The sequence below is a fragment of the Pelophylax lessonae genome, assembly GCF_965119305.1.
Source record: "Pelophylax lessonae genome assembly, chromosome: 2".
Lineage (NCBI taxonomy): Eukaryota > Metazoa > Chordata > Amphibia > Anura > Ranidae > Pelophylax > Pelophylax lessonae.
Genome location: NC_138769.1, coordinates 726757468 through 726776841, shown reverse-complemented (window position 1 = coordinate 726776841; position 19374 = coordinate 726757468). Strand labels below are relative to the sequence as shown.

The 19374-nt window shown below is 47.1% G+C and overlaps 1 protein-coding gene across 1 annotated transcript in view; it reads right to left on the bottom strand.

Moving 5' to 3' along the window:
* The window catches only part of XRRA1 (X-ray radiation resistance associated 1), a 103333-nt gene that overhangs the window by 30445 nt on the left and 53514 nt on the right, over positions 1 to 19374 (bottom strand). The window contains exons 9-12 of the mRNA XM_082247255.1: positions 16932 to 17155; positions 14950 to 14999; positions 11980 to 12108; positions 8941 to 9034 (exon numbers count right to left, since the gene is read on the bottom strand). Of these exons, the coding sequence (XP_082103381.1) occupies positions 8941 to 9034; positions 11980 to 12108; positions 14950 to 14999; positions 16932 to 17155 (497 nt within the window). The remainder of the gene's footprint in view (positions 1 to 8940; positions 9035 to 11979; positions 12109 to 14949; positions 15000 to 16931; positions 17156 to 19374) is intronic.

Genomic DNA, 19374 nt, shown 5'->3' with positions numbered 1-19374 from the left:
AACCTAAAGGACACGCTCTGTCATTCAGAGTTTGTCCGGTCGCGTGATGAAGATAACTGGTTGACTTCTTTACCACGCCTAAAAGGAATGTTTCCATGTGGCCACTGTCAGATGTGTAAATTAGTCATAAAATCAAAAACCTTTAAGAGTTGCAACGGTCAGAAAGATTTCATCATCAATGATTTCATTAATTGCCAAACAGAGAGAGTAATTTACGAGATAGTGTGCCCCTGCCAAAAATCATATATAGGCAAGACCAAACGCCAACTCAAAACGCGCATCCTGAAACATGTGGCCGATATTAAAAAGAAGGTCGATAAGAAAACGGTACCCCTACATTTCTTGGAACACCATGCTGCCAATCCCGAGGGGCTCAGGGTCAGGGGGATTTATGCCCTCAAATTACCGGCAAGGAGGGGAGATTTTGACAGGATTCTCCTACAAAAGGAGAAAATGTGGATATATAAGATGGGATCCCTGTCACCTGCGGGCCTCAACGTTGAATTTAGCCTGCAGCCCTTCCTTAATCCCTGACCCCTCGGGCTTGGCATCATGTACATGTGTGCTGTCCCTCGTTTTCTGCCCAATCAATGATATATTGCCAAATACCAGGTAAATACATCACCACACGTACGGTATTCGGTGCATACCTTCCCCTTATTGCTACACCTGTCACCTTTTGGTGACACCAACCTACACCTAGGGATCTAGGGCAAAGTATGTATGGGCGGAATGTGGGTGAGGAGTGGGAATCCTGCTAAGGGGCTATAGGCCTCCGGAATTCAAATTATGAATGAGTTTTTACCAACATTGCATTAATGATATCTATTCCCTTAGGCCATTCAGGACCCTTACCAATCTTAAGCTAAAATATTAGTGACCTACTAGGAAACTCCCACAACTGAGAATGTTACCACTAATAACCGTATAGTGAATTATTTGGTATTCCATCTTGTTCTCCTCTCTCCTCCTCCCTCCATTTCCCTCCCCCCTCCCTCTCGTTGTGGTCTATCTAGCACAACGAGAGAGATGGTTTCCCGCACGTGATCGTGCGGAAACTCTTCTAAGTTCAACTGTCATTAACTGTGTCAGAAAATGCAGATATAGTTACACATATATATATATTTCTTTGCATATGGTTTGCTGTGTGGTATTTTTAAATATATGTTTATTTTAATCAATTTTATTTGACCAGCCATTATTCCTTTGATGATAACATCTGGAAATGGGGCTGGCAACTTTGCTGGTTGAATGGCAATTTGTATCACAATGATATACCACATTGACTCTGTGATGTGAGGACATCTTGTGGAAATTTGCAGTATTGCAGCTCCCTCTAGTCCCACACATCAGTAAATAATTAACGAATGATCCCCAATCAGGGGTGGTATATATTGATACATCTTGGATCCATTCAGTAGCTCTGAGGAAACCAACGTGTTTGGTGAAACGCGTCAGCGTCCAGCACTGTGCACTGTGCCTCCATGCACTAGCGGCAATTGAATCCCCTGCACGGGACCCCCTGTCTATCGTTCCCCTGGCTGTTCCCAAACCAGGGGGCACGGCTGATCAGCTAAACCGTAAGTGACGATCGGGAGGATACCTCCTACCCGGATGTCTAGCTTCACAGCCGTCGGTCTAGCCACATGGAAGGGTAGAACGCCGGGGTGAGACGGAGGTGGACACGGACCAACCGGTTAACGGGGACTACTGCCGCCATGTACCGCTACTCAACCTCCCCCGCCCATATGATTTGCACACCGATACTCAAAACGAGACACATGCTAAGGTAAATGAATGATTTGTTTCATCCTCCCACTTTGTCCTTATCATCTAGACTGTGTGCTGCAAACGGCCTCAATAGCTTGGCAGCAATCACTACTGGACTCTGTTAGTGGCACTTGTGATCTCCCTCTACTCTAACAGTCGGGTCTCCAATTGCCTGACCGACATTGAGACTTTTTTGCAGAAAACTCAGCTATTTCCCATAAATTCCTTGGATGGTCCCTGGAGTATTTACCATGGCTATATTTAATCATTAGTAGACGGCTTAGCACAGGTGATTATGGGCCAGCAAGGTCGGAATCCTATTGTGTCATCAATTTTATTTTGAAACCATCAAACTCTTATTAGGATCCAATTCATCTCCAGCCAGGCTCACCCACCTTATTATCCAGAGGGGTGTTTCATTTACCACCAAGAGGTCCTCGCACTGTACCTCACAGATTATCCAGCCTACACAGTATGCTGGTGTTTGTCAGGTCCAGTGCACATGTATAGACGGTATAGTTCATTAATATGTGCATGGATGCATCAATTCATTGATTTTAACATTTATGTTGTTTTGTAACACAATGGTTCACCACCCTGATGTTTTTGTCCTAACCTCTCACGTTCAAGGCATACGTGCCTAATAAAATTTGTATTTTCTTTTATTAAAATGTTTGGAGTGCCCTTAGTTGGTGTTTGGGGTAGCGGGCGACAGGCATTTGATCTGTATTCTCATACTCCCCCATTCCTCTTTTTTCCTTTTTGTTTTATATTCTTACACAACCAACGGTCACTACCCAGGACAGACATAGATTGAGGTTAAATGTTGACCACTTATGGGTTCCTTACTATATTTTTGGGAGATCCCTGAATGAGCCCTTCACGGAACACCATCTGTTGTTTCTATACATCTCCTGTAGTATGTCTGTAGTCTCTGACCATCTCCTGTACCATGTCTGCAGTCTCTGACCATCTCCTGTACCATGTCTGCAGTCTCTGACCATCTCCTGTACCATGTCTGCAGTCTCTGACCATCTCCTGTACCATGTCTGCAGTCTCTGACCATCTCCTGTACAATGTCTGCAGTCTCTGACCATCTCCTGTACCATGTCTGCAGTCTCTGACCATCTCCTGTACCATGTCTGCAGTCTCTGACCATCTCCTGTACCATGTCTGCAGTCTCTGACCATCTCCTGTACCATGTCTGCAGGTCTCTGACCATCTCCTGTACCATGTCTGTAGTCTCTGACCATCTCCTGTACTGTGTCTGTAGTCTCTGACCATCTCCTGTACTGTGTCTGCAGTCTCTGACCAACTCCTGTACTGTGGGTGCAGGTAAGAAATAGACAGATAGCACACTGGCCTAGTGCATTATCCTTAATGTAAAAAGCTTTATTAAAAAGCTTTATTATATAACAAAGGTACTCACAAACAGACGCTTGATAGAGGCATATCCCATCACAGTGGCTGCAGTGCCCACAGTATCACATCATAGATGAAACAAAAAAACTGGCTAATGCGTTTCGAGGTCCTGCCTCTTCTTCAGAGCCAACTAAACTGTGCCTTTGCTCTTCAAGTTATACCATCAAACCATTGAGAGGGGGTTTTTAAGGTCATTGGCCCGCCCCTATCGGGCGTATACTACTATGTTGCCAGATGACCCCCCTCACCTCTATCTAATTAGCATATACAGACCCAGTGATAGGCTAAAAGACACATATATAATATATACTGAACAAAATTATAAACGCAACACTTTTGTTTTTGCCCCCATTTTTCATGAGCTGAACTCAAAGATCTAAAACTTTTTCTATGTATACAAAAGGCCGATTTCTCTCAAATATTGTTCACAAATCTGTCTAAATCTTTTTTTTTTTTTTTAACAGAAAAGTTTTATTAGTAGAAACCAGAACAATAATACAGCAGTACAGCCATGAAGGTACATTATCCAAAAAAGGAGAATTAGCAACAGCATTAAACAGAAATCCGTGCACAAATACAAGCAAGGTATATAAACAGCAAAGCTAACCCAAGACACTAGCCTGGAGTGATAGACATACACATTAGCGGAGACATAGCAGTAACCAAGTCCCATATCCATAGAAAGTCAGGGGCCCCCGAGGGAGGAGCAGGTGTGGTGCCAGAGGACTGAGGTAGGGGACACCACCACCGTGCCCCATCCCCCCAATCCCCCAGGGGGAAATAGAACCAAAACATCACCCAGGGGCATGAAGGGATAGAACAGCACCCCTGCCACCAAGCCCTATCCCAATAGATCTAAAGATGTATAGACCGCGCTCCCAACCACTTGTCCCAGATCTTTCCAAACTTCTGTGGGCACTGACGGCCCATGTAAGTCAGTTTATATAGCGGAAGGGCCGAGTCCACCAGCGCCCGCCAATGGGCGACCGTCGGGGGAGCGGATCCCCTCCAATGTTGCAGTAAGGTTTTCCTGGCATAAAAAGAAATCTGTCTAAATCTCTGTTAGTGATTACTTCTCCTTTGCTGACATAATCCATCCACCTCACAGGTGTGACATATCAAGATGCTGATTAGACAGCATGATTATTGCACAGGTGTGCCTTAGGCCGGCCACAATAAAAGGCCACTCTAAAATGTGCAGTTTTATCACACAGCACAATGCTGCAGATGTCACAAGTTTTGTGGTAGGGTGCAATTGGCATGCTGACTGCAGGAATGTCCACCAGAGCTGTTGCTCGTGAATTGAATGTTCATTTCTCTACCATAAGCCGTCTCCAAAGGCGTTTCAGACAATTTGGCAGTACATCCAACCGGCCTCACAACCGCAGACCACATGTAACCACACCATCCCAGGACCTCCACATCCAGCATCTTCACCTCCAAGATCATCTGAGACCAGCCTAGGACCTCCACATCCAGCATCTTCACCTCCAAGATCATCTGAGACCAGCCTAGGACCTCCACATCCAGCATCTTCACCTCCAAGATCATCTGAGACCAGCCTAGGACCTCCACATCCAGCATCTTCACCTCCAAGATCATCTGAGACCAGCCTAGGACCTCCACATCCAGCATCTTCACCTCCAAGATCATCTGAGACCAGCCTAGGACCTCCACATCCAGCATCTTCACCTCCAAGATCATCTGAGACCAGCCTAGGACCTCCACATCAAGCATATTCACCTCCAAGATGGTCTGAGACCAGCCCAGGACCTCCACATCCAGCATCTTCACCTCCAAGATCATCTGAGACCAGCCCAGGACCTCCACATCCAGCATCTTCACCTCCAAGATCGTCTGAGACCAGCCCAGGACCTCCACATCCAGCATCTTCACCTCCAAGATCGTCTGAGACCGGCCACCCGGACAGCTGCTGCAACAATCGGTTTCCATAACCAAAGAATTTCAGCACAAGCTGTCAGAAACCGTCTCAGGGAAGCTCATCTGCATGATTGTCATCCTCGTCTGGGTCTCGATCTGACTGCAGTTCATCGTTCTAACCGACTTTAGTGGGCAAATGCTTACATTCAATGGCGTCTGGCACTTTGCAGAGGTGTTCTCTTCAGGGATGAATCCCGGTTTTCACTGTACAGGGCAGATGGCAGAGAGCGTGTATGGCGTTGTGTGGGTGAGCGGTTTGCTGATGTCAATGTTGTGGATGGAGTGGCCCATGGTGGTGGTGGGGCTATGGTATGGGCAGGCATATGTTATGGACAATGAACACAGGTGCATTTTATTGATGGAATTTTGAATGCACAGAGATACTGTGACGAGATCCTGAGGCCCATTGTTGTGCCATTCATCCACGTCCATCACCTCATGTTGCAGCATGATAATGCACGGCCCCACGTTGCAAGGATCTGTATACAATTCCTGGAAGCTGAAAACATCCCAGTTCTTGCATTGCTAGCATACTCTCCGTCACTGGACATGTCACCCATTCAGCATGTTTGGGATGCTTTGGATCGGTGTATACGACAACGTGTTCCAGGTCCTGCCAATATCCAGCAACTTCGCACAGCCATTGAAGAGGAGTGGACCAACATTCCACAGGCCACAATCACCAACCTGATCAACTCTATGCCAAGGAGATGTGTGGCACTGCGTGAGGCAAACGGTGGTCACACAAGATAATGACTGGTTTTCAGACCCACCTGGACCCCAATACAGTAAAACTGCACATTTTAGAGTGGCCTTTTATTGTGGGCAGCCTAAGGCACACATGTGCAATAATCATGCTGTCTAATCAGCATCTTCATATGCCACACCTGTGAGGTGGATGGATTATCTCGGCAAAGGAGAAGTGATCATTAACACAGATTTAGACAGATTTGTGAACAATATTTGAGAGAAATCGGCCTTTTGTGTACATAGAAAAAGTCTTAGATATTGGAGTTCAGCTCATGAAAAATGGGGGGCAAAAACAAAAGTGTTGCGTTTATAATTTTGTTCAGTATATATCACTATATTAAGAACCTTAGTATAGAATGTATGACATTTACAATGTTAAAGACTAAGAATTCAGAAGTGTGTGTTCCCCCAGAAGTTAATAGGAGTTCTGATGACATACCCTTCAAAACCTTCATAGATGGTGCTGGGCCAGACAGGGAGATAAGTCTTCAAGCACACTAGCTATGTAATGTATGTCTGCAGTCTCTGGCCACCTCCTGTACTATGTCTGCAGTCTCTGGCCACCTCCTGTACTATGTCTGCAGTCTCTGACCATCCATTCCTGTCCATTCATTCTGTGCTGCAGAGATGGAGATTGAGGGCTGTGTATTCAATCGCCTTTCTCAGTCTCAAAGGTAGAATATCCGAGGTCTGTTTAGACCCCTGATATCTCACTAAAGCCCCCCAACGGGGTTTCTAAATAAATTCTATTGTATAAAATAATATTGTATTAAAAAAAAATTTAATAAAAATCTACTGACACCAGTGGCGGAACTACCAGGGTCGCAAAGGATATTGATTCCTAATGAAATATAGGATTGTGCAGTATTGTTATTGCCTAGATGAAAATGACTTTGCCTGGGCCACCCACAGCCTCCTGGGTTATCAACGTCATACATCCCAAAAAGCTGCAATCAAGATATTGGACGAGTACATAGATGTAGGCATACTGTACATAGTTGCTGTATACTAAAACAGACACTAGGGGGAGCAGTTACTCTAAGACAGGGGTGCTCAACCTTTTGAAGGGCGAGGGCCACTTCCCCATGTAAATTGTGGGGATTATAACAAACTTTGTTGCAGGTTCCTACCTTTGGTTATTTTGAAGGAATAGCGGTTTGTCTGTTTTCATGTGCAGAGTTAATGTGAATGGGAGTGCTTTTTTAATCAATCAGATGCTGCGCCTGCAGGGTTCTAATGAGGAAAGTCGCAGGGTCTGCATCCCTTTAGACATGGTTTCCCTTACCACAAATTACATCTTTGTTGTAGGGGATGCTTAAAATCTGACTTGTATCTTAGTGCAGACTTCTGGGAAAATCAGCCAAATGAATACTCAACAACCATGACAACAAATCCGGTGGTCAACTAATGTGGCAACAAGTGACCTAACTGCGGCAATGTGGGGAATCTGTCGCGTTTCAAGGGCACATCCCCTTCCTCAGAGCTCCGTCCTTTGTGAGTATTTGTTTGGCTTTTTAATTAATTCCTTCTATTGATTAATCCCGGGTAATGCACTAGGAGTTTGCACCCCCATGTGTGTGGTTCTGTATTGTTCTCCAGGCTGCTAGAAAGGTCCCAGGAGAAGGGCACTTGGTATCACTCCGCCTGGGACAGCTTATGCGGCTCCTGCTTCCTCCGCTGATGGCTCCATGCACTCTGATGGGTAGCACTCTGGGATAGCGGGTCGGCAACCCATTGATTGCGATCTGGGCTTCCCAGAACATGGGCATGCGCTTTCCCAGTTTGGAGTCGAGGGCCACATCAGAAGGCTCTGAGAGCCACATGTGGGCCGCGGGCTATAGGTTGAGCACCCCTGCTCTAAGAGGACGTTTTAAAACGCCCATTTCGTTTTTTCTTTACTGTTGGGGTGTGCACAACGGCTATGAATGTGGAGTCAATAGACGCCAATCAGAGTGGCTCTGTGCCTTGTGATGACCTATCACAGGGATCACAAACGTAAACAATACTACTGTTTACATTTGAAAGCCCGTCCCTTCCTCTCACAACAGGGAGAGGAAAGAAAGGCTGAAGCAGAGAGAGAGCTTTACTCGAAGTTGGCCACTGACCACCAATATTGTGGAATTGTGTTGAGGAGGGAGATTTAAAGTGTCAGAATCAGTGGCGGCCCGTCCATTGGGGGGTGCAGGGGTGCCGCCTTCCCTATCCATGCATCTGGCCCCCTCATCTACATGCAGGGCGCCAGACGCATGGATTCCAATGGGGTTTTTTTTTTAAAGCACGTGATTAGAGCCAGAGGCTCTAATAAGCTTCAAAAAAGGGTGGGCTCGGGGCGCAGAGCAATGTGCCCTGAGCCCACCCAGTTGTGTGACAATAGCGAATGAATATTCACTATTATCACACTGATTTTCCTCCCAGCCAATCAGGAAGCGAGACCCGTTTCCTGATTGGCCAAAAGGAGAGGCCATGCTATTGGCCAAGGAGGAGAAGGGAGGAGACGCAGGGGAAGCCGCCGCCGCCGCCCGCCTTCCATGTCAGTGCAGGGTGAGTGAGTCGGGGGGGGGGGGGTGGTATGGTGTGCAAGCTGGTGTGGTCGGGGGGGGGGGGTGGGTGGGTTGCTTGTGGTGTGGTCCATCTGTCACCCCCCCCGGCCAATGGAGCACCAGCCGCCACTGATCAGAATGCATTAAGGTGAAAAACCTTGAGACTTTACAATCCCTTTAAAATCATCATGTGATTTGGTAATGATGACACAAATCCTTAAGGATGCCAAAGCAGGCTAGATGACATGGTGACAAATGTATTGTGGGGTTTTCATGTCAGCAGAGACTGCAGAGAGTATAATACTTTGAATCCCAGTGACCCCGTTTGCTAGACATTTCAAGAGATCAGGCTGAGCAGGAAGCAGAGCCTGCATATGTAATGAGAAATAGGACTGCCCCCATTTACTAACATTTATTTGTTAGGGGGGGTCCACTTTAACCCATATAAATGATGGGGTCACTAGAATGATTACAGCTGGGTCTGGTTAGAGGTGCACTGGCTTTGGGATTGCTTTACCTTTCCAGTGGGTAGTCACCGGGTTCCCATGGATCACCAGCTCCTCCAGCGAGGGGAACAGAGCTACAGCTAACAGGTCCTCTTCATGTTCCAACTAAAAAAAAAAAATGAAGAAATGCAACCAAAATGACCTCCAAACACATCCATCTACATACAAAATGATAAAATATAACCGGGCCACCTTCTAATATATGAATCTAAACCTTTCACCTCTTTTTCTTTTTCTGTAAAAAGAAGTAAATAAGAGAAGTACATTGTTCCGTTTTACAAAGACTTTAGGCCTCAAATCACCCAGGCGTACCTATCAATACACCCGTGTGAAGGGACATCTTTGCCTGCATGGGATGCACAGGTGTGCCAGTGCGTGTCCTCAAATGCAGGCAGTGTGCATTCAGGGACATGCACCTGCCCAGCTGTGTGCATTCAGGGACGTGCACCTGCCCAGCTGTGTGCATTCAGGGACGTGCACCTGCCCAGCTGTGTGCATTCAGGGACACGCACCCGCCCAGCTGTGTGCATTCAGGGACACGCACCCGCCCAGCTGTGTGCATTCAGGGACACGCACCTGCCCAGCTGTGTGCATTCAGGGACGTGCACCTGCCCAGCTGTCTGCATTCAGGGACACGCACCTGCCCAGCTGTGTGCATTCAGGGACGTGCACCTGCCCAGCTGTGTGCATTCAGGGACACGCACCCGCCCAGCTGTGTGCATTCAGGGACGTGCACCTGCCCAGCTGTGTGCATTCAGGGACGTGCACCTGCCCAGCTGTGTGCATTCAGGGACACGCACCCGCCCAGCTGTGTGCATTCAGGGACGTGCACCTGCCCAGCTGTGTGCATTCAGGGACGTGCACCTGCCCAGCTGTGTGCATTCAGGGACGTGCACCTGCCCAGCTGTGTGCATTCAGGGACACGCACCCGCCCAGCTGTGTGCATTCAGGGACGTGCACCTGCCCAGCTGTGTGCATTCAGGGACGTGCACCTGCCCAGCTGTGTGCATTCAGGGACGTGCACCTGCCCAGCTGTGTGCATTCAGGGACACGCACCCGCCCAGCTGTGTGCATTCAGGGACACGCACCCGCCCAGCTGTGTGCATTCAGGGACGTGCACCTGCCCAGCTGTGTGCATTCAGGGACGTGCACCTGCCCAGCTGTGTGCATTCAGGGACACGCACCCGCCCAGCTGTGTGCATTCAGGGACAAGCACCCGCCCAGCTGTCTGCATTCAGGGACACGTACCTGCCCAGCTGTGTGCATTCAGGGACGTGCACCTGCCCAGCTGTGTGCATTCAGGGACGTGCACCTGCCCAGCTGTGTGCATTCAGGGACGTGCACCTGCCCAGCTGTGTGCATTCAGGGACGTGCACCTGCCCAGCTGTGTGCATTCAGGGACGTGGACCTGCCCAGCTGTGTGCATTCAGGGACGTGGACCTGCCCAGCTGTGTGCATTCAGGGACATGCACCTGCCCAGCTGTGTGCATTCAGGGACACGCACCTGCCCAGCTGTCTGCATTCAGGGACACGCACCTGCCCAGCTGTCTGCATTCAGGGACACGCACCTGCCCAGCTGTGTGCATTCAGGGACACGTACCTGCCCAGCTGTGTGCATTCAGGGACGTGCACCTGCCCAGCTGTGTGCATTTTGGAACACGTACCTGCCCAGCTGTGTGCATTCAGGGACACGCACCTGCCCAGCTGTGTGCATTCAGGGACACGCACCTGCCCAGTTGTGTGCATTCAGGGACGTGCACCTGCCCAGCTGTCTGCATTCAGGGACACGCACCTGTCCAGCTGTCTGCATTCAGGGACACGAACCTGCCCAGCTGTCTGCATTCAGGGACACGCACCTGTCCAGCTGTCTGCATTCAGGGACACGCACCTGTGCAGCTGTCAAAGTGGGAGCAGGTGTGTCTGTGCAGCTGCTGCATACCTGTGCACGTATGCACAAAACACCCGTGCAATAATGGCCCTTCACACATTAATACGTATAGGTACGCCTATGTGAATGAGACCTTAGCATCAAGGAAAGTATGACTGCTAATTTATTCCTGAATAGCCCAGTGACCAATCAGAGTACATGAATGATATATCTCATGTATTCATACTGGCAGCATCACATCTATCCCGACCAGACAACTAGATTCAGGCTACACATTGCACGTCCAAGGCTGAATTTTTATTGGTTACATTTGGAAATACACAGACGCAGGGGCAGAAGTGCTCCTGGATATGAGGGACGGCATATAGAGGAACCAATCCCCTCCATGTTCCTCCTGCAGACGCTGAATGCAGGGGGACTATGGAAGGGATCGGTTCCTCTATATGCAGCCCATCCTATCAAGCTTCTTTCTGCCCCCCGGCCCCTCTGCCCCCTCCTGACCCTGTGTGCTCTCGCCTGCCCCCCCAGCTCTGAGGCTGTCAGGATGGAGAGTAACGAACGGAGAAGGGGCCGGTAAACATGTCATGTCTGAATAGTCAGTGATCGATCCCTGTCCATTCATAACTAAAACATAGTAAGCTATGTTTACTATGCTTCAGTTTGTGATAAAACAGGAAGCTCTGTACAGAGCTATTCCTGTCCATTAATTCTGTGCAGCTCAGGCTGCAGAGATGGAGATTGAGGGCTGTGTCTTTAATCACCTTTCTCAGTCTCAAAGGTAGAATATCAGAGGTCTGTTTAGACCCCTGATATCTCACTAAAGCCCCCCAACTGTGTTTCTAATTAAATTCTATTGTATAAAATAATATTGTATTAAAAAAAAATTAATAAAAATCTACTGACACCAGTGGCGGAACTACCAGGGTCGCAAAGGTCGCACTTGAGGGAAGAGCCCTGAGCTCGGAGAAAAGGGCCCTGGCTGTGAGTCAGGTGGGCCCTTCATGGTTCCCTGCAATGAGGCCCCGAAGGTTCTAGTTACACCTCTGCAGAGATACCTCATTTCTTCCACTATAAGATGTAAGGCACAGCGTCCTGCCACAACAGCCAGAGATACAATCTGCCTTTATTGGGGTCCTACATATATCCCCAGGTCCGTACATACCTTGTTGTCAGCCAGGCTGAGGACTGTCAGGCTCGGCAGTGGAGGGGTGAAGGACTGGATTAGTTCTTCTGTGGAGTACAGCAGGAAGCTGGGCAGGATGGAGGAGCTGATGGTGGTCTCTGGCGGCTTCTGTCATATAGAAGGATAAGATAATGACACTCCAGCATACATCAGAACTAAGATCATTACCATCCTGTCCATTGTCACTACACACAGGGGACACTAAGGGGCGTGCGTGAGCCATTTCCCTCTTTGTATTAAACCATTTCAGTTCTCACCCCTTTGGCCCATTCTTACATTTCTGCTATGGGCCTGGGTATTCAACAATAACTTTGTCACTGCTTAGGATAACAAAGTGATACATGTACACCGATCAGCCATAACTTTATGATCACCCTCCTAATATTGAGTAGGTCCCTCTTTTACCACCAAACTCCTTAAAAGGCATTGTGACAGTACTCACCGTCACTGGGAGTGAAAGACAGATACTTAATGGTTTGGATTGCTTCAAATGGGACAGTAATATTTGTCAGCCATGTATCTGGAGAAATATGTGAGGACTATTCCTGTTTGATTCTGAACATGTTCATTGAAAGAGCTTCTGTTCCATGTACTTCAATGTCAGAGACAGGCTCACCCTATTGTTTGTGTATTGAGGTAATGTGCATTGTATTGCAGGAGCTCGAGGACGGAAAGTCTGCTAGTTAATTGGCTCACGTTGATTGAATCATTGTCATCTGTTAGTTGCTGAGTGGAAATAGTATACTGTTTGTGTTGGTTGTTCTTTAGATATAAAACATACACTATTGCTGCGCTCAAGGTAACATAAGAACAATATAAAATCAGCAAATAAACATTTGTGGGTAAAGCAGCCACACTAATCCGGAATGTGGCAGATTAAAAAAAGAATAAAAAATGACTGTGGCGCTAAACCCGCTTAGTAACAGTCCCAAATATGAGAAAAGCAGTCCATATGAGTCCGTCTCCACACTTTAAGAAGAATTTCCAGAGTAGAGAAAACCACCACCAGAAAGCACTCCAGCACCAATACTTCTTACCAGATGTAGTTGATCTCCATGACAGAGAATTGCGCATAACCGGTAAATCTCAGAAGGCTTCCCCCAATGTTATCCGATGGGCTCACAGAGTGGTGTGGTATGCAGAAAGAAAAAGGACATCACATAGCGCAGACTGCTTTTAAGGCTTTATTCCTACTTATAAAAGGGTACTCACAGGAAGAAGGAAGACATCTCGCATGTATTACAGATATGAGACCTCCCCGATGTTCCTGGGCGTCTTGACCACGAACCACCAGAACGATGGCCGCTCTGTCTCCTCCACGCTTGCGACACACGTCACCTAGCACGCCACCCAGAGTTTTCTCTACTCTGGAAATTCTTCTTAAAGTGTGGAGACGGACTCATATGGACTGCTTTTCTCATATTTGGGACTGTTACTAAGCGGGTTTAGCGCCACAGTCATTTTTTGTTCTTTAGATATGTTATTTCTATTTCTGTATACAATTTCATCTGCATATGATAATGTAATCAGGCAACCCCTGACCTGGTGGGGTAATTTGGTCAGGAGAGGGATGTGCTCATGTGTGTATAAATTGAGTGTGAAACTGTTCAATAAAGGAGAAGATTCCAGTACAAGCTAAGTTGTCGGCTAGCTTTGTATAAGGGCGGCTGGAAAATCTGATATCTATGTTCATAACTGGGAGGAAGCAGTATACTGACGGAAGACCACAAGTACAGTGTGGGTTGTGAATCTGTTACAGGCATGGCCTCCCCTAGGCCTCTAAAGGTATGATGTGGTATTTGGCACCAAGCCTTCAGTAGCAGATTCTTTAAACCCGGCCATACTGTACAATTGCCCTGTCAGGAATTTCCGCACTCGATCAGTGCCACAGGCTATAGCCTGCAGTGCTGATGAATGTATTATGACAGTGGGGAAGCCTCCCTGCTGTCAGAATACAATAGCTCAGCTGGGAAGCTTCAACCATCCACATCAAGTGTATGGATGTGGGAATTGGGTAATTTTTTTTGTTCAACCCACAAGTCCTGTAAGTTGCGAGGTGCGGCCTCAGCGGATGGGATTTGTTTTTCCAGCACATCCCACAGATGCTTGAATGGATTGAGAATTTGAAAGCCAAGTCAATGCCTCAAACTCGTTGTGTTCCTCAAACCACTCTTGAACCATTTTTGCAGTGTGGCAGGGTACATTATGCTGCTGAAAGAGGCAACTGCCAACAGGGGATACCATTTCCATGAACGGGTGTACTCAATCAGCAACAAATGTTTAGGTAGTTGGTATATGTCAAAGTAACATCCACATGAATGGCAGGACCCAAGATTTCCCAGAAGAACATTGCCCAAAGCATCACATTGCCTCCACCAGCTTGCCTTCTACCCATAATACATCCTGGTGCCATCTTTTCCCCAGGTAAGTGACACGCACACGCCCGACCATCCACATGATGTAAAAGAAAGCGTGATTAATTAGACCAGGCCACCTTCTTCCATTATTTCAAGGTCCAGTTCTGATGCACACATGCCCATTGTAGGGGCTTTTAGCTGTGGACGCGGGTCAGCATGGGGCACCCTGACGGGTCTGCGTCTACACAGCCTCATACACAACAAACTGCAATAAAACATTTTATCAGCTTTCAACACATCAACATCAGGGACAACATGTTTACTTGCTGCCTAATATATACCACTAACTTTAAAATGCCATTGTAATGAGATCATCAATGTTATTCACTTTACCGATCAGTGGTCATAGTGGTCAAGTTATAGCTGATTGGCGCATATCAAACAAAGCTTTATTTGGCGATATGTCAGACAGGAATGAAAAGTCTTTTCTTTAGTAGAGTCAGGGAAAGTGGAACCCCAATCAGATTTTTATCTCTATCCATTTCAAAGATATTTCTGATTATCCAATATGAGTTTACTGTATAAAACTTACTGGGAAGGGATTAGAAGACTTGGCGCTCTGGATGGACGGGAATATCACTTCTAAAAATCAACAAAAAAAAGTCATTAATTAAATGTGAAGTTTAAAAAGAACCTGTAATAGAAAAGATTAGATTTTTTTCTTAGATTTTTAGTGAATGTAGTGTACAGTATATTGGACATTTTTAAGCCACAGGGCAAAGAGGGTCACTTACCATATAGATGAGGTTAGTCACTTACCTTAGAGTTGAGAGGGCAGAGGGTCACTGGTCATAGAGGTAAGGGAACAGTGGGTCACTGGTCATGAAGGCAAGGGAACAGCAGGTCACTTACCATAGAGGTGAGGGAACAGAGGGTCACTGGTCATAGATTGATATCGGCGCTACCTTATAATGTATGAAGTAAAAACACACAAATATCAGAGTGTCACCAATATATAGTGAGTGAAACTCCTAAACGAAATAAATAAATAACCAATGTGTTTAATAAAATTCCAAATAAAAACAACCAATACGGTGATAGATGTACAAAATAACCATATACACTAATGGTGAACGTAAAAGGGAAAAAAGGAAAAAAAGAAAAAAAAGGGGGTTATCCCACAACCACAAGTGTATTTATCAGGTATAGAATTTCCTGATATATGTGCCACAACATGTGATATAAAAATAAATACTTGCTGCTGGGTGAAATTAAAACTGTCCACTAGGTGGCGTTTCCAATAAAAACTCATGCAGCAGTATGTGGTAAAATATACCACCATTAGTGTATATGGTTATTTTGTACATCTATCACCGTATTGGTTGTTTTTATTTGGAATTTTATTAAACACATTGGTTATTTATTTATTTCGTTTAGGAGTTTCACTCACTATATATTGGTGACACTCTGATATTTGTGTGTTTTTACTTGATACATTATAAGGTAGCGCCGATATCAATCACCACATTTTATATTGCACTCTTACCCTTGTACTCAAGGGTTGATTGGTGGCAGCTTACACCTTCCATTCACAACACCCCCCCCCCCCCCCCCATATGCACCTTAGTCCATAGCGCTGGTCATTTCTCTTTATCACTGGTCATAGAGTTGAGGGTCAGATGGTCAGCTACCATAGGGATGAGGGGACAGAGGGTCAATTACCATAGTGGTGAGGGGACAAAGGGTCACTTACCATAGAGGTGAGGGAACAGCAGGTCACTTACCATAGAGGTGAGGGGACAGAGGGTCACTTACCAAAGAGGTGAAGGGACAGAGGATAGCTTACCATAGAGGTGAAGGGACAGAGGGTCACTTACCATAGAGATGAGAGGCCAGAGGGTCACTTACCATAGAGTTGAGGGGACCGGGGGTCACTGGTCAGAGGTAAGGGAACAGCGGGTCACTTACCATAGGAGGTGAGGGGACAGAGGGTCACTTACCATAAAGGTGAGGGGACCATAGAGATGAGAGGACAGAGGGTCACTTACCATAGAGATGAGAGGACAGATGGTCACTTACCATAGAGTTGAGGGACAGAGGGTCACTGGTCATAGAGGTAAGGGAACAGCAGGTCACTTACCATAGAGGTAAGGGAACAGCGGGTCACTTACCATAGAGGTGAGGGAACAGCAGGTCACTTACCATAGAGGTGAGGGGACAGAGGGTCACTTACCAAAGAGGTGAGGGGACAGAGGATCGCTTACCATAGAGGTGAGGGGACAGAGGGTCACTTACCATAGAGATGAGAAGACAGAGGGTCACTTACCATAGAGTAGAAGGGACAGAGGGTCACTTACCATAGAGTAGAAGGGACAGAGGGTCACTGGTCATAGAGGTAAGGGAACAGCAGGTCACTTACCATAGAGGTGAGGGAACAGAGGGTCACTGGTCACAGAGGGGAGGGGACAGAGGGTCACTTACCATAGAGATGAGAGGACAGTGGGTCCCTGGCCACAGAAGTTATGGGACAGAAGGTCACTCTCCATAGATATTAAAGGACTACAAATCACTTACCTGTCCTGTCTGGGTCCTTGGTGCTGGGTAGGACCATGTAGTGTAGCTTCTCCTCCATCCCCTCACACAGAGAATCCTCTTGGTCACTCATCTCTGGGGTCTTGTGACTACTCTTTACAGTGGTGTCCATGTTCTCTGACTCTCCGCCCTGCAGGCTGCTGTCAAACTGATGTAGGTACGGAACTGCAGTGATCCCATTACTGTCCAGGTTCAGCAGACGTACACTACAGACAATAAGAATCAATTAATTATAAGAATATATTAGAAAATAAGATAACAAATCGATTGCTTCTTTCTACATACCGGGGACAAATGTGAAAGTGTGGGAATGGTGTCCCAATAGGGGAATTAAGAATAAATCAATGTAGAGCCCCATTGGAACGTAGAGCCCAGGGGGCTTAGCTCTGTCTAGGTCAGTATTAAGCCACTCCTTCTCCTGACACAAAGCCCCACCTCTGCATTAGCACTAAAATGTTAGAACTTCAGTGCACGTTAGAGCCTCCAGCATATGACAGCTGAATTTTAGGGGCGTGGCTTAACATGAACATGGGGAAGGGTTTAACCACTTTACCACCGGAGGATTTTGCTGTCTTACGTCCAGGCCACTTTTTGCGATTCGGCACTGTGCGACTTTAACTAACAATTGCGCGGTCGTGCGACGCCGTACCCAAACAAAATTTATGTCCTTTTTTTCCCACAAATAGAGCTTTCTTTTGGTGGTATTTGATCACCTGTGTGATTTTTACTTTTTGCGCTATAAAACAAAAAAAAGAGCGTTTATTTAAAAAAATAACAATATTTTTAACATTTTTTTATATGAAATTCCCCTATAAAAAAAATGTAAAAATCAAAACATTTTTTAATTTTTGGCCAATTTGTTTTCTGCTACCTATGTTTGGTAAAAAAAAAAAAAATCACAATAAGTGTATTTTGATTGGTTTGCGCAAAAGTTATTGCGTTTACTAACTAAGGGAAAGATTTCTGTCATTTTTGGTGTTTTTTTTTTTAACGAGTAATGGCGGCGATCTGCGATTTTTTTTGCGGGACTGCGACATTGCGGCAGACAGATCGGACCCTTGACTGACATTTTTGGGGGTACCAGTGACATTACTGCAGTAATCAGTGCTATATATATTCACTGTTACTGTAAAAATGACACTGGCTGGGAAGGGGTTAATTTTATTGGAGAGGGAGGGGTTAATGTATGCCTGGTGCTTACTGACGTGTGTGGGGGGAGGTGACTGAGTGAGTCAGGGACAGATCGCATGATCAGCTATGCTGAACCCTGCAATCTGTCACTTAGGAGATCCGCCCGCTCTGTTTACACAAGCGGGCGGATCTCCAAACTAGATTCCCCGACGATCGGGGAAGAGCAGCGGCGATCGCCGCCGCTCCTCCCCTGGCCCGACTCCCGCTGTGAATGAAAACAGCGGGGGAGCGCGCCTCCGGCGGCGCGCGAGCGCCGCCTACAGGGGGAGGAGCCCAGCGACGTAGGTCTACGTCGCTGGAGGATAACAAACCACTTTGCCGCAGTACAGTCAACGTGACTGGTCGGCAAGTGGTTAATTATGGGCAGTCGTCAAGGTCCATGTGCATCCTAAGCCTGGAATACAACGGGGCCTCACAGGGACACTGGAATCTCTTTGATTACCAAGCACAAGTATCACTAGCATTACATGCCGCACACCTATTCCTGGGTGCCCGGAGTCTCAATCCATGACACTTTTTTTCCCCATAGATAGCTGCAGCCCCATCAGATAATGCGGCTGCAGCTCAAGGTCCATGGAGACTCTCCTAGGTTCCTCCTGGCCTCTGATGTAATATGACACAGCCAAAAGGAAGTCTGGAGGGCAGATTTCCCCCGGCTGTCTGCCCTGTTGTATGTGACGGAAAAAAGCCCCTGGTGTATATGTGCCCCTGGGGTGGCAGCCCAGGGGTGCCGTAATTCTCACTGGTGAGGGGCAGCTTTGGCACCTTGGTCACTGCACCACACACACTTTTATCGCACCTGCCTCTTGGGATGGGCCTTTTGGCCGGGACCAGAGGAATTTTTTATTCCTGGCCGAGGGGCCTTTCAAGGTCCTGCACCTTGACACTACCTGCACTTCTCCACTTCCCCTTCCCCACTCTTGTGTGTTGTGTGTTTTTTATTTGTAGTTTTGTAACCTTTCCTATTCACTTTTTCACGATGAGTAGGGTGTGGGTCCTTGGGCCTACCTTGAAAGTCTTGGGAGGGGGTGGATATGGCCTTTTGGCTTAGTTCACCTTTCTTTCATGGGATCTCCCTTCAGGGGAGCCCCACCTAGTACTTGGGGTGGGCTGTTTTGGCAGTCCTCCCAGAGAATGGGGTTTGCCTGGTTTCGGTCGGGCAAACCAAAGTGAGTACCTCCTGTCCCTGTCAGGAGTCTTGCGCCCCGGGGGAATCATGATTAGGGTCCACCCT